This window comes from Geotrypetes seraphini, chromosome 7, assembly GCF_902459505.1.
Source record: "Geotrypetes seraphini chromosome 7, aGeoSer1.1, whole genome shotgun sequence".
Classification (NCBI taxonomy): domain Eukaryota; kingdom Metazoa; phylum Chordata; class Amphibia; order Gymnophiona; family Dermophiidae; genus Geotrypetes; species Geotrypetes seraphini.
Window position 1 is genome coordinate 43765757 of NC_047090.1, and position 15297 is coordinate 43781053.

Consider the following 15297-nt stretch of genomic DNA (forward strand, 5'->3'; position numbering starts at 1 on the left):
AAGCCCTTCTGCCAAGTCCCTTATAAAGATGTTGACTAGGATTGGGCCCAAGACCGAGCCCTGTGGCACTCCACTGATCACCTCCGTCATTTCAGAGGGTGTGCCATTCACCACCACCCTTTGAAGCCTACCTCCAAGCCAATTCCCAACTCATTTCGTTAATGTGTCACCTAATCCTATAGAACTCATCTTGCTCAGCAACCTGCGGTGTGGTACGCTATCGAATGCTTTGCTAAAGTCCAGGTACACGATGTCCAGGGACTCCCCAATATCTAGCTTCCCCGTCACCCAGTCAAAGAAGCTGATCAGGTTGGATTGGCACGATCTCCCTTTAGTAAATCCATGTTGACAGGGATCCCGTAGATTCTCCTCATCCAGGATCTTATCCAATTGGTGTTTGATTAGAGTTTCCATTAGTTTGCTCACTATCGATGTTAGACTCACTGGTCTGTAGTTTGCTGTCTCCATCTTGGAGCCTTTCTTGTGGAGTGGAATGACGTTAGCCTTCCTCCAGTCTGACGGGACGCTGCCTTTCCTAAGGGAGATGTTGAAGAGCTTGGACAGTGGCTCCGCCAGGACATCACACAGCTCCCTTAGCACCCTGGGGTGTAGGTTGTCAGGCCCCATTGCCTTGTTAACCTTGAGCCTTGATAGCTCACTGTAGACACTGCTGGGCGTATGGTTTTTTGGGGGGGTTTACCCTGATTTTATTATTATTTGTAAATTGTATTGGAACATGATATTGCGATCAAATCAAATTTTTAAATAAACTTGAAACTTGAATGTACAGTACTTTGATAGTTGTTATTAACAGCACATGTTAATTCTAAACGATATTCTGGGACTAAACCTTGAGAGTGTGCATCATCTGGGACTGTACATTTAGAGTATAATTTGCCTTAAACTGAAGACTTTAATAAACACAATCAAGTGAGTAGCACCCATTTTGGAGGTATTTTTTTTAGACCCATGAAGCCCTTTAACTAAGGTCTTTTTTTCTCCCAAAAAGTTGGTGGAAGACAGTATTACTCTGACTCTGCTCCAGATTGGATATTGTTTCACTCCGAGGGTTTTATATACCCGTTAGACAGTGATCAGTGTCTAGCAAATGCTTTATTGATATCTATATGATTTCAGTTATCCCAACATTGACTGGTTAAATGTTACATCAGGAAGTGTTAGGGAGGTAAAATTCCTAGATGTCATAAATCACTGCTTCTTGGAGCAACTGGTCCGGGAACCGACAAAAGGGGGTGCTATTTTAGATTTGGTCCTTAGTGGAATACAAGATGTAGTACAGGAGTTTACTGTGTTGGGTCCGCTGGGAAACAATGATCATAACGTGATCAAATTTGAGCTGATACCGGGAGTATCGTCGCAAAATAAATCTATTGTAGGGGCATTTAAAATTCGAAAGGGCTATGATAAAATGACTATGATAAAATGAGGAAAATTGTTAAAAAGAAGCTAAAAGGATCAGTTGCAAAGGTTAGGACTGTAAAACAGGCGTGGATGTTATTTAAAAATACCATTGTGGAAGCCCAGACCAGATATATTCCATGCATCAGCAAAGGTGGAAAGAAGAGGAAACGAGAGCCGGCGTGGCTAAAAGGTGAAGTGAAAGAGGCTATTAGTGCCCAAAAAACATCCTTTAAAGAATGGAAAAAGGATCCAAATGAAGAAAATAAGAAACACTAGCATTGGCAAGTTAGATGCAAAGCATTGATAAAGACAGCTAAGAAAGAATATGACGAGGAACTTGCAAAAGAGGCAAAAAACTCATAGCAATTTTTTTAGGTACATCAGAAGCAGAAAACCTGTGAGGGAATCTGTAGGACCGTTGGATGATCAAGGAGCAAAAGGGGCACTCAGGGAAGATAAGGCCATAGCGGAAAGACTGAATGAATTCTTTGCTTCGGTCTTTACAGAAGAAGATGTAAGAGATCTACCTGAACTGGAAATGGTTTTCAAGGGTGATGATGCGGAGGAACTGAAAGAAATCTCAGTGAATCTGGAAGATATACTGAGCCAAATCAACAAGTTAAAAAGTGATAAATCGCTAGGACTAGATGATATACATCCTAGGGTTCTAAAAGAACTCAAACATGAAATTGCTAACTTGCTGTTATGATCTGTAACCTGTCGCTAAAATCATCTGTAGTACTTGAAGATTGGAGGGTGGCCAATGTTACACTGATTTTTAAAAAGGGTTCCAGGGGAGATCTGGGAAACTACAGACCGGTAAGCCTTACTTCAGTGCCGGGCAAAATGGTAGAAACGATTATAAAAAATAAAATTGTGGAACACGTAGACAAACATGATTTAATGAGTCTGAGTCAACATGGGTTCAGCCGAGGGAGATCTTGCCTCACCAATTTGCTTGACTTCTTTGAAGATGTGAATAAACATGTGGGTAAAGGTTAGCCGGTTGATATAGTGTATCTAGATTTTCAGAAAGCTTTTGATTAAAGTTCCTCAAGAGAGGCTCCTGAAAAAATTAAAGTGTCATGGGATAGGTGGCAAAGTTCAGTTATGAATTAGGAATTGGTTATCAGATAGAAAACAGAGGGTAGAGTTAAATGGTCATTTTTCTCAATGGAGGAGAGTAAACAGTGGAGTGCCACAGGGGTCTGTACTGGGACTGGTACTTTTTTTTTTTTTTTAATCATTTCAAATTATCATTACATACACAATGATATAAGAAATATTGAAATACAATATTATCAGTACAAGCTGATCTAATCAAAAAAGCACAAAAGTAATATTTCATCTGATATAGTTCACAATGAGAGAAGGAGACAAGAAAAGGGGGGGGGAAACCCTGGGACCGGGGAATAACTTTCAAAACTAAGGAAAAGAGCTGTTAACATCCTTCCAATATTTTAACACCACACAACATTATGATTCAATCTGGAAGTGTAGAAATCCCTTTACCTTCTAAAAAGAAACCTACTTGAGCAGGTTAAAAAAATACTTATTTATTTCCTTGAAGGGAAACAAAACACTTACAGGGAATTCTTAACTGAAAAACTGCCCCTAGGGAAATCACTTTTGTACGATATGATATAAATTATTTTCCTCTAATTTCCATCCATTTTGAGTTATCAGGGAACATATATACCCTTTCTCCCAGATAGGATACCTGTTTCAATTTAAAATACAATTTCAACAACATTTCTTTATCTTGAAGAAACACAAGAGAGACTAATAGTGTAGCTTGGCCCTCTATTTCAATATCAGATGATTGTAGGATATCAGGTATTTCCATCTGTTCTCTACCTCTTCCTACTTCTCCTTCTTTCTTTGAAATTTTCTTTAAATAATAAATTTTTTGTAGTGGCAGGAGATCAGATTCTGATATCTTTAAGGTTGTTAACATAAAATTTCTAAAGAATTCCCGGAGTGTCATAAACTTGGCTACTGGAAAATTTAAGTCTTAAATTCAAATTTTTCTGTTGATTCTCCAAGTTTTCGATTTTCCTCAGGAACATCATTTTATCTGAAACTTGTTTAGCAATCAAATTCTTAGTCTCTATCGTTGTTTTCTCTAAGTTCTTCAATTCTAATTGATGCTGCTGAAATGAAGTCTCTAACAGAGCTATCTTAGAGGTGGAATTTAAGTTATTGCTATAAAGCTGGCACATACCGAGTGCAGGTTTTCCAACGCCATCCAGATCGAGTCAAGTGTAACAGCCTGAGGTCTCTCAAGTGGCTTGAGGGGAGAAATAACTGCCAGATTTACTTTGGCATTTTCTCCAGGTACCAAACTCTGGAATCCCTCCCCCTCCCCACTGCTTACTCCCAGAGACTTAATGCTCCCAATTCGCTGTGACTCCAAACCAAGAGTCGGCTTTGATGTCAGGACTTCCGGGTCAACAGTGTCCAGTTCTCCAAAGTTCTTTCGGGCATTGGGGGCATGTGTGGTCTTCTCGGGCTTAGCATCAAGTCACTGTCTAAGCTAAATCCTTCCCGGAACTCAGCAGCAGATCTGCCCGAACTGGTAGGTTAGACTGTAAACATTGTCATTACAGTCTGGCGCATAGTAGAGCTAACAGAGGCAGGCGGAGGTAATTTCCTCTGTTTCAAAGGTCTTTTGGGCATCAAATTAGGCAAAGAAACTTTATTTAGTCCAAAAAACATTGTCCCATTGACAGAGAGCACTTGACTAAGTGTACTAAGCCGTTACAAAAGATACCTGAACAGAACACTTGCCTTCCAAGCAGGTCAACTGAACGATTGGCTGGGTAATATTATCTCGCACTCCTCATCCTACCTAAATTTCAGAAAATTAGTAAAAATAAACCTGTTTAACCAATTTGTAACCTAAGACCTCTTATGCCTTATCTCTTGTTTCCCAAGATCTCTTATGCCTTACCTCTGTATCCTGCTCACCTGTTTTTGGATGACTTTACATTGCACCTATATTCGCTGATTGTTCAGCTCTTCTTTGTTGTAAACCGCTTCGAACTACTAAGGCTTTGGCAGTATGTAAGAATAAAATTACAGTATTATTATTACTGCTCAGATTGCCATCTTGCCCTGGGGACCGGTGCTATTTAACTTATTTATAAATGATCTGGAAATTGGAATAACGAGAGAGGTGATTAAATTTGCAGATGACCCTAAACTGTTCAAAGTTATTAAAACGCATGCTGATTGTGAAAAATTGGAAGACTGGGCGTTCAAATGGCAGGTGAAATTTAATGTGGAGAAATGCAAAGTGATGCACATTGGGAAGAATAACCTGAATCACAGTTACTGAGTGCTAGGGTCCACCTTGGGGATTAGTGCTCAAGCAAAGTATCTGGGTATCATCGTAGACAATACGATGAAATCTTCTACCCAATGTGCAGCGGCGGCCAAAAAGATAGGACGCTAGGAATAAAACTAAGAACGTTATAATGCCCCTATATCGCTCCATGGTGCGACCTCATCTGGAATATTGCATTCAATTCTGGTCTCCTTATCTCAAGAAAGATATAGTAGCACTAGAAAAGATTAAAAAAAGAGCGACCAAGATGGTAAAGGGGATAGTACTCCTCTCGTATGAGGAAAAACTAGAACGGTTAGGGCTCTTCAGCTTGGAAAAGAGCCAGTAACGCTATCACGTTCTAAATAAACATAACGGATTATCGTCCATCAAATAAGATACCTTCTGTCTGGAAAGATCACTACCTTTGCAATTTCACTCTAAACTTCAGACCCTCCTATCTACATCCTAACACAAAAGAAGTGACTATTAAAACTTGAAGAAAGATCGACAACCAGAGGCTTGGGGAAAGAATAAAACCAGCACTGCAAACACCAAATCAGAATCCTGACTTAAATCACACAGAATGGCAAACAACCATAGAGACCACATTAAACTCTATATCCCCTCTAACTGACAAGAAAATATCAAGAAATGAGAAAATTCCCGGATTCACATTAGAATTGAACATAAAGAATGCCAAAAACTAGAATAAGCCTGGATAAAATCAGGTGACCAACAACTTAAAGAAAAATGGAAAAAAGCCTTCTCACAATATAACTCCCAGATCAAACAGCACAAATACAAACTTTACTCTGAAATAATAGGTTTAGATAAACCAGTTCAAAGGAAACTGGATTTACTGAAGAAAATAGACTACTGTCTTAGAACATAAGAATAGCCTTTCTGGGTCAGACCAATGGTCCATCAAGCCCAGTAACCCGTTCTCAAGGTGGCCAATCCAGGTCACTAGTACCTGGCCAAAACCCAAGGAGTAGCAATATTCCATGCTACCAATACAGGGCAAGCAGTGGCTTCCCCCATGTCTTTCTCAATAACAGACTATGGACTTTTCCTCCAGGAAATTGTCTGAATCTTTCTTAAAACCAGCTGTGCTATCCTTTCTTACCACATCCTCTGGCAACGCTTTCTAGAGCTTAACTATTCTCTGAGTGAAAAAAAATTTCCTCCTATTGGTTTTAAAAGTATTTCCCTATAACTTCGAGTGTCCCCTAGTTTTTGTAATTTTTGATGGAGTGAAAAATGGATCCACTTGTGCCTGTTCTACTCCACTCAGGATTTTGTAGACCTCAATCATATCTCCCCTCAGCCGTCTCTTTTCCAAGCTGAAGAGTTCTAACCGTTTCAGTCTTTCCTTATATGAGAGGAGTTCCATCCATTTTACCATCTTGGTCACTCTTTGAACCTTTACTAGCGCCACTATATCTTTCTTGAGATAAGGAGATCAGAATTGAACGCAATACTCCAGATGAGGTCTCACCATGGAGCGATATAGGGTATTATAATATTCTTAGTCTTGTTAACCATCCCTTTTTTAATAATTCCTAGCATCTTGTTTGTTTTTTTTGTCCACCGCCACATATTGGACAGAAGGTGTCATCGTATTGTTTACGATGATACCCTGATCCTTTTCTTGGGCGCTAATCCCCAAAGTGGACCCTAGCATCCAGTAACAGTAATTCAGGTTATTGTTCCCAATGTGCATCACTTTGCATTTGTTCACATTAAATTTCATCTGCCATTTGGATGCCCATTCTTCCAATTTTCTAAGGTCCGCCTGTAATTTTTCACAATCAGCATGCGTTTTAATAACTTTAAACAGTTTAGTGTCATCTGCAAATTTAATCACCTCACTCGTCATTCCAATTTCCAGATCATTTCTAAATAAGTTAAATAGCACTGGTCCTAGTTCAGACCCCTGCGGCACTCCATTGTTTACTGTCCTTCATTGAGAATCTGTAATTTCCCAGATATCTCCTGGAGCTCTTTTTAAAAATCGGCATAACATTGGCCACCCTCTTATAAACTCAACAAACATGAAGTCCCCCCACATCTAATACACTAGCCCACTATTTCTCATCCAAAATTGAATCCATATTAAAAATATTCAACAACGATACAGACAAATATTACGAACAATCAATCAAACATTGCCACTACCTAGAGCAACCTAGTCAACATCCCAACAGACAAAACATGGATAAACAAAGTCACAACAAATGAATTAAGGCCTCTTGTAATCAGACTATCCAAATAGGTTGCAGACTAGATCTATGCCCACCACATCTACATTATGGTATGCCGGAAGAAACACTCAAATGACTGACTCAGATGATAAACTGTACTGTGGTACAAGGATGGTTTTCAGAAGCATTTGATTAAATCTTACCCCATTTCCAGCTATAGACCGATCACCAGTATACCCTTCATAACTAAAACTGGTTGAATTTGTAGTCGTAAGCTAGTTAAAAAAAATTACATTGCATACTGGAACCTATTATTACCCTTCTAACACGGGTTCAGGAATCCGCATTAATAGATCTAGTGTCCAGAGCAAGATTGGCACTAAGTGAAGGTAAACAAATGCTACTAGCACAATTTGATGTCTCTGCTGCATTCGACATAGTACCCATGACCTTTTACTCAGCAGGTTATCCAGACTAGGAATCACTAGACATGACGCTCGATCTACACATTACTGCACTAATAATAACAAAAAGAACCTCCACTATGACCACCTATCAACTCTCTTACAAACCACCTCACCCTCAACAACTCGCTAAATGTCTATAAGATCTACAACCTACCTCTCTAACTAATCATTGTAACTCTGTTTTTAAATTAACCTTTTGTAATCCGCCTTGAACCGCAAGGTAATGGCGGAATAGAAATCCCTAATGTAATGTAATGTCCTATATTGGTTTCAAGGATTCCTCACTAACAGATGATATAAAGTGCTGAAAGATGACATCTACTCCGACTACTGTACCTCACTTCTAATGTACAACATCTTCATGACTACCCTTGATTCACAGAAACTATTCCCTGGAGAATAGCTATTTTCATATGCAGATGATATCCTTCTGCTTATCCCCATAGATCTGAATTAGAGAATGACACGGTGGTTGTTACCCGTGGCTAGCCACGGGTAACCCGCCAAACGGTGACCAAAAAAAAAAGGTCACCACGAGATCGGGGACAAGGCCTTTCACCGCCCCGTGGAGCGGTGAATGGTTAGCACGCGTGGTGAACGAGTGTTCGATCTGGCAGCTCCCTCTCTCCCGTCAGCCATGCATCTCCCTCCCTCCCTCCTTTTCCCTTACCTTTTCTTGTTGAAACTGGCGATTTCGATAAGGCTGTGAGCTGTATTACAGCTGGAGCCTTGAAGTTGCGTCACGTTGCCTGCTGGAAAAATCTCCTCTGACGCAACTTCCTATTTCTGTTTGCATCGGAGGAGACTTTTCTAGCAGGCATCCCGACGCAACTTCAAGGCTTCAGCTGTAATACAGCGCATAGCCTTATACAAATTGCCAGTTTCGCCACAAGAGAAGGTAAGAGGGAGGGAGGGAGGGAGAGAAATGCACAGCTGGCCAGTGGGAAGGAGCTGCTGAACCGTGTGCAGGGTGCTGAGGGTGGGGGGATGGAGAGGAGAAGACGCTGAAAACGGGGACGGGGCGGTGAAAGGGAGATCGGAGATGGTGACGGGGCGGGGACGGGGACGGCGGGGACGGGGCGGTGATGGGACAGAATTTTTCCCCGTGTCATTCTCTAATCTGAATTCAACCAATCTCGCCACCAAATTATCCCAAACCCTAAATGAAGTACAAGAATGGGTAACAAAACACCATCTCAAGCTAAATGCCGAAAAAACCAAGCTACTATGGTTCGGACTAAAGAAGCACTTGATCTCTCCCTCCATCACACTGAAAAATGGAGTCAGACTCAACAACAACAATTTATAATTTCTATAGTGCTACCAGGCACACACATTAAAGAGAAAACTACCAGGGTCTTGGGAGTAACCTTAGACAGCTCACTGACATTTGAGAATCATGTCAAAAACATAGTCTGTAAAGCATATGCAATTATACAACTGCTGAGAAGGATTAGACCCTATTTCCATTGCCAACACTACAGGATACTTGTCCAGTCAATACTAGGCTTCAGCAATTCACTTCTGTCAGGGCTATCGAATAAATAAATAAAAAGACTCCAAAATGATACAGATCACAGCAGCAAGACTTGTATTCTACAAATCGAGATTCGATCATAGCACACTACTACTGATGGAACTACACTGGTTCCCAGTTGACAAGAGAATCAAATTCAAAACATGCTGTCTGGCTTTCAAGATCCTACATGGAGAATTCCCCAATAGCTTCCCATGATATACAGCACTACCGAGAAGATCAACCGAGCAAAGTAACACTGTGGGGCAAATTCTATAAACAGCGTCCTGATTGTAGACAGTGGTAGGCGTCCTATAGCTGTCTAACCAGCCAAATGGGATGCAAGTTTTCTTTAAAAAAAAACCCAACAAACCCAAGGAAGGCCGCCTACACTATAGGCATCTGTCGCGGGTACAAGGAGATGTGGCAGGACAGTTAAGTTTGCCCAAGGCTGGGCATGGGCATGATTTTGCCCGGAAGTGGCATTGGGCAAACTTACACAGCCCTAGACATCACCCTAGGGCCACAGTAAATGCCTGATATGTAGGCCAGCAAAATACTGGCCTGTATTTCAAATAGACACAGTCGCTGAGCTGATTGTGGCAAGAAAATTTCCCTGCTCTGAAGTCAGTCGGCAGGAGGGATGTTGACTCCCTCCTTTTCCCACCTCTAAACCCCCCCCACAAAAGTCCACGGCAGTAGGGATGCCCAGTCCTTCCTGCCACAATACCTGAACCCTCCCCCCATGACAGTCTACGGCAGGAGGGATGCCCATTCTCTCCTGCCACCATCCCAAAACCCCACTCGCAAATGTCCATGGTAAGAGGGATGCCTTAGGCACCTGGGCCAACCAGAGTCATAGGCCTCCTTCCCAGTGCATCCTGGGATGCAGTGGGAGTGACCTAAGACTCCAATTGGCAAGATACCTAAGGCCCCCTAAGACTCTGGTTCACCCAGATGCCTAAGGCCCCTCCTATGGGCTAATTGGAGCGTTTGACCCCTCCCCGGTACATCCTGGACTTAAAAGGTATAGGGATGTATGATATTGGTGGTGCTGGGAGGTCTACCAGTTAGAGGGGTGCTGAGTGGGCCTACAGGTGGGGGGGCCTGGGGAAGTATTACCAGGTGTGGGGGGAGTTCCAGGGGGATGGCAGCAGGAGGGAGTGGTTATCCCTCCTGCCGGGGGATTTGTTGAGCTAGGGGGCTTTGATGGTTCCAGCAGGAGGGAGTGGGCATCCCTCCTGCTGTGGTATACACTATGTTGAGGTAGAGGGCTGTGGCAGGAGGAAATAGGCATCCCTCCTGCCGCAGGCATTCTCAGGGCGAGGGGGGTTGGGGGTGGCAGGAGGGAGTGAGCATCCCTCCTGCCGGCTTACATTGTGTGGGGGTTCAGGAGATTCCTGCCACAGCTGCTCAGCTATTCCTGCCTCCCCTGCAGCCCATTGGCCAGATATTTCTGACAAAGCTTAGAAGCTTAGCCAGCCAATAGGCTGCAGGGAAAAACAGGAATGAAGGTTGTTAAGGCACTCTCTCTCTCTCTCTGTGAGATGCTGAGGGAAGAGATAATGGAATGTAAGAGAGAATATAGCTGAATATAATGCAAGCTAGTGGGGGGGGAGGGGGGCATGGAAAATGATACAAAGATAACTACAGCCTGTTGATCCTTAGGAAGCTTAGCCAGCCAATAAGCTGCAGGGAAAAACAGGACTGAAAGTTTATAAGGCACTGTCTCTGTAGCTACTGCTCCTGCCTTTCCCTGCAGCTCATTTACCCTGCTTCTCCAAAGCAAAGCTTGGTCTTCCAAGTAAGGTACAGTGGTACCTCGGTTTATGAGTGCACCGGTTTACGAGTGTTTTGTAAGACAAGCAAAACATTCGCAAAATCGGCACCTCGGAAACCGAGCTTGCCTCGATTTACAAGCACCCCCCCCCCCGCAATCCAGTACCTCCCCCCCAACCCCCCCCCCCGCGATCCGGAGAGAATCGTGGAGAGTGCGGGAACTCGAAGGCCTTGAGCATACGCAGATGATCAAGGCCCAGCAAAAAGAAGACTGCAGATCTTCGGGCACTGGCATGTCCTGTGCATTGGTGCCGGTGCCAGATGGAGGTAAGCAATGTGTTCGGGTGGGTGGATGGGTGCGTGGGGGATGCCAGATTGTGGCGGGGGGGGGGATGGCGGATCACGCGGGGGGGCCTTCATGAGCGGGAGGAGCAATGCTGGTTCTCGGGGGGGGGGGTAGAGCAGCGCCGCTGGCCTCGGGGGGGGGGGGGGGTGGGAACATATCAAGCGAGTTTCCCTTAGTTCCTATGGGGAAACTCGCTTTGATATACGAGTACTTTGGTTTTCGAGCATGCTTCTGGAACGAATTATGCTCGTAAACCAAGGTTCCACTGTATTTACAGAGGGATTAGTGTTTAGCAAGCCTTCTGTAAAATACTCAGGAAAGTGTAAACATCCCAATTTGGGCTTTCCTTTTCTGACCTATAGTAGATGACCTAAGCAAAAATAGATTTCACATGTATTATGCAAAATAGTACAAATTTATAAACTATAAACATTAGATTGATATACTGTGGGCCATATTTTATATAAGTTGTCAAAAAAATCAGCGCTGATCAGCATGATTCTATAAAAGGCTCCAGGAATATATAGAATCGTGCTTAGTGGCCTTAAGCAGCATAACATTTAGGTACACCCATTTATTAAAGACCAAGGAAAACTAGGTCTAAGTTGTGTGCAGATCATGCATATTCTATAACAGTCCACCTAACTTATAGGAACGCCCATGATCAACCCTGCTCCACCCCTGCCTATGCCTCCTTTTGAGATTTGCACATTAGAACTGACAAGTACCACTTTATAGAATGCGCATACCAAGTTGTGGGCGTAACTTCTAATTAGTGCCAATTGGCGTAAATTAATAGACGTTAATAGGAAATTATCGGTGCCAATGGGTCTTGTTAAATTAAGTTGCATGCACAAATTAGCTGTGTGCACCAATTTGTGCATGCAACTTATGGGTGTATAAGGGGGTGTACAGTATAAGATTCCATTATAAAGGAGAGGAGTGTCCCATTGTGCAATTGCTGTTCTGTGTATCTTGGCTTATTGCTGATCTTTCTTTATAGGGGTATTCCAGTTTGCCATTGGCTCAGAGGATAATGCTGAATTCTGGCTAAGTACAAATGAGAATGTCCATAACCTACAGCTTGTGGCCCGTATTGGCTCAGTAAGTTTAATAGTATTTTTAACTGCTAAGACATCGAAAAAAAAAATCTGCAATGAGAGAGTATAGGATGAAGTTAAGAGGTGATAGGCTCTGGAGTAATTTAAGGAAACACATTTTTTACAGAAAGGGTGGTAGATGCATGGAACAGTCTCCCAGAAGAGGTGGTGGAGACAGAGACTGTCTAAATTCAAAAGGATCTATCTCTTAATTTCCTTTTGTTCTTAGCATATCCTCTTGTTCAGTCTCTCGAACCATTCTTGTTCTCAGCAGCCTCTTTCACCCAATCTTCTTTGACAATAGATTCTTTCTCTCTCAATAGACTCATCTCTAGCAATCTCTCTTTTTCAATTTTCCTGTCCCCAGCACAGCACTCTTTTTTGTCTCTCAGCTCCCCTAATCTCTAGAAGGCAGGGCCGGATTTTCCTATAGGCTAACTAGGCTTCAGCCTAGGGCCTTAAGATCAAGAGGGGCCTACATTCAAATTGTTAGCAAAATTAAAATTACACTATTCTAAAAACAGTGAACACTAAAACACTGAACCGAAAATAAGGAGAAATTCTACGCATATGACTAATAAACAAACATAAAAATGTATTGGTTAAGATCAACGCGTTCGGCTCATTGGGTCTGTTTGTATATACTAGATTGCACCAAAGTATAGTTCATACGTTCACTGATTGCTTTGGCAAATATTGACGTGTATTATGCTACTAAGCTCTGGTTTGTTCTTGTATAAATAAAGTGCAGATTGGTGTAGATTGGAACAGACAAACGAACAGACCTATTGATATCCCGACGTTCGGTTATGTTTGTGTTACTTCGATAATATGAAACATGTGTTAATGTTATTAGAAAAGATTCTTATTTTAGGATTGCGTACACGATCATTTGATTCTCGCCTTTTGAGTTCAGTAGGTTCAATACTTTAGTGAAGTGTTTATAGACTATTGAAAAATTTTTTGGGGACAATATCTTCATTTCGCGGAATTCTAAGTAAGTTCTTAACATATGTTTTAATTTGCATATTTTAAAATGTATATTTCGTGCTTTATTTTATATTTTCATGTCTTATAGAAGAATTCTGTGTGAAAAAGTTTAGAAAGAAATTCTTCTAATCTACTATTTCGTTTTAAATGTATACTTGGATTGAATCAGTTCTTAAATAAAATAACTATTAACATAAAATTTAATATGATATACAATTTGATATTTTCTTTTTTGTGATATGGATTTTGTTTGAATAAAGTTCCATTTTTGGTTTAGTTTAAGACTTAAAATTCATAATAATTCATACTTAAACTTTAAATGCGAATTATTATGAAATAAATTTATCTGAATTGAATTTGGTTTAATCTTCAATGTATTGAATATATTCAATTTAATTTCATAGAAAATATGATAATTTTTATTGCGTATTTTATTTTCGTAGTCAAAGATTTTCATTATTTGAATTTTGTTTCTTTGTAAATGTTGTATGTTATGTTTGATTAGTTATTGTTACAAGTATTATATATGGTGCTGAGAATAAATGTCCAAATAAGTGTTTTCGACTTTTTTTTATTTATTATCTGTCACATTTTTTATAAAGGTTAGTACCAATAACAACATGTTTCATTTAACATATTGATATATATCACAGTAATGATGTATTTTATTATCTCTCATGTAATTTACAAACTTAAAAATGGGAGATGAAAGGGCCTCATAAGTGGAATAGCCTAGGGCCTCTTTTCATCTAAATCCGGCCCTGCTAGAAGGCTTTATTTTAGTCCTCTAAGTTCGTCTGTCTCCATTAGTCTGTCTGTTTCTCCAGTATAGTAGTTTACTTCTTTTGCCCTTTTTTCTCATCCCTGGCAGTTTCTGTCTCTCTTGCAAATCACCTGTTGCCAACAATCTTTCCCTCAGTCTTTCTTCCTTCATTCCCTGTACTGTAGTCTCTCTCTTTTTCTTAAACTCCCTCATCCCTAGTAGTCTTCCAGACACTTCACCAACAGGCAGCTTTCTAGGCCAAATGATGATAAAACACTTTCTTCTCTTAGGCTTGCACAGGCTCCTGACAGCATCACAAAACTGTGGATTGGTGATATGATATAACTTGACAGAAAGGGAGGGAATCACAGCTATTACTTGGGTCCCTTGGACAAAGATTGTCAGTACAGTAGTTGGATTAAGTGCACTATAAAAATTGGAGCGTGGGGGTATGGCCAGTGCCAACCAATGAAGGCTCATAGTGTCATAACCAAATGGAGGTCAGTCCCATTAAGATAGAAGACTAATGAGGAGGATAAATATTTATTGGCCTAAAAAGTGTGTGTGTGTGTTAAAATGGAAGATTTTATTTTTTTTTTTAAATTAAGCCATTATTGAATTGAGCAAGGTAGTTGGATTTTGGTGTTGAAGTAGTTAGTATGTTATATATAATAAAAGAAAATAAAATTTTTTTCTGATTAAGTGTTTTTCAAAAATAGAAAAAATATATAGAATTCAATATAGTGATGGCATTTTGCATTTGATTGCAGGCTGGTGAGGTAAATGCTCTGAATTCTATGAGCATTGGAGCATTTACCTTGCCAGCCCACAGAAAAACCTCTACCACAGCTTTGTAAAAGCCAGTGATAGTAAAATATAGAACCTACCAGAATGTAATTGAAACAACATGGACCCTGTTGCCAAAAGTATGTCATTTTTTCACAGACAGGAAAAGAATGGTCTGCTCCTGGAGAATTTGGAAAATTTCAGAGCCAGATTTCAAAGCCAATCAGGTAAGTTGGAACACCAAAAGGAAGGAAATTTGTGTACCTTTTCAAAACCATGTACTGTAGGTATGAAGGGTAGAAGCCCAAAAATAAGAACATAAGAATTGCCGCTGCTGGGTCAGACCAGTGGTCCTTAAGTGCCCAGCAGTCTACTCACGCGGCACCCTCTGATCAAAGACTAGTGCCCTATCTGAGACTAGCCCTACCAGTGTATGCTCTTGTTCACCAGGAACTTGTCTAACTTTGTCTTGAATCCCTGGAGGGTGTTTTCCCCTATGACAGACTCCGGAAGAGCATTCCAGTTTTCTACCACTCTCTGGGTGAAGAAGAACTTCCTTACGTTTGTATGGAATCTATCCCCTTTCAACTTTA

At 41.1% G+C, this 15297-nt stretch overlaps 1 protein-coding gene across 1 annotated transcript in view; it reads left to right on the top strand.

Moving 5' to 3' along the window:
• The window catches only part of B4GALNT3 (beta-1,4-N-acetyl-galactosaminyltransferase 3), a 251193-nt gene that overhangs the window by 110326 nt on the left and 125570 nt on the right, over window positions 1–15297 (top strand). Inside the window, exons 7-8 of the mRNA XM_033951856.1 lie at window positions 12069–12169; window positions 14864–14931. Of these exons, the coding sequence (XP_033807747.1) occupies window positions 12069–12169; window positions 14864–14931 (169 nt within the window). The remainder of the gene's footprint in view (window positions 1–12068; window positions 12170–14863; window positions 14932–15297) is intronic.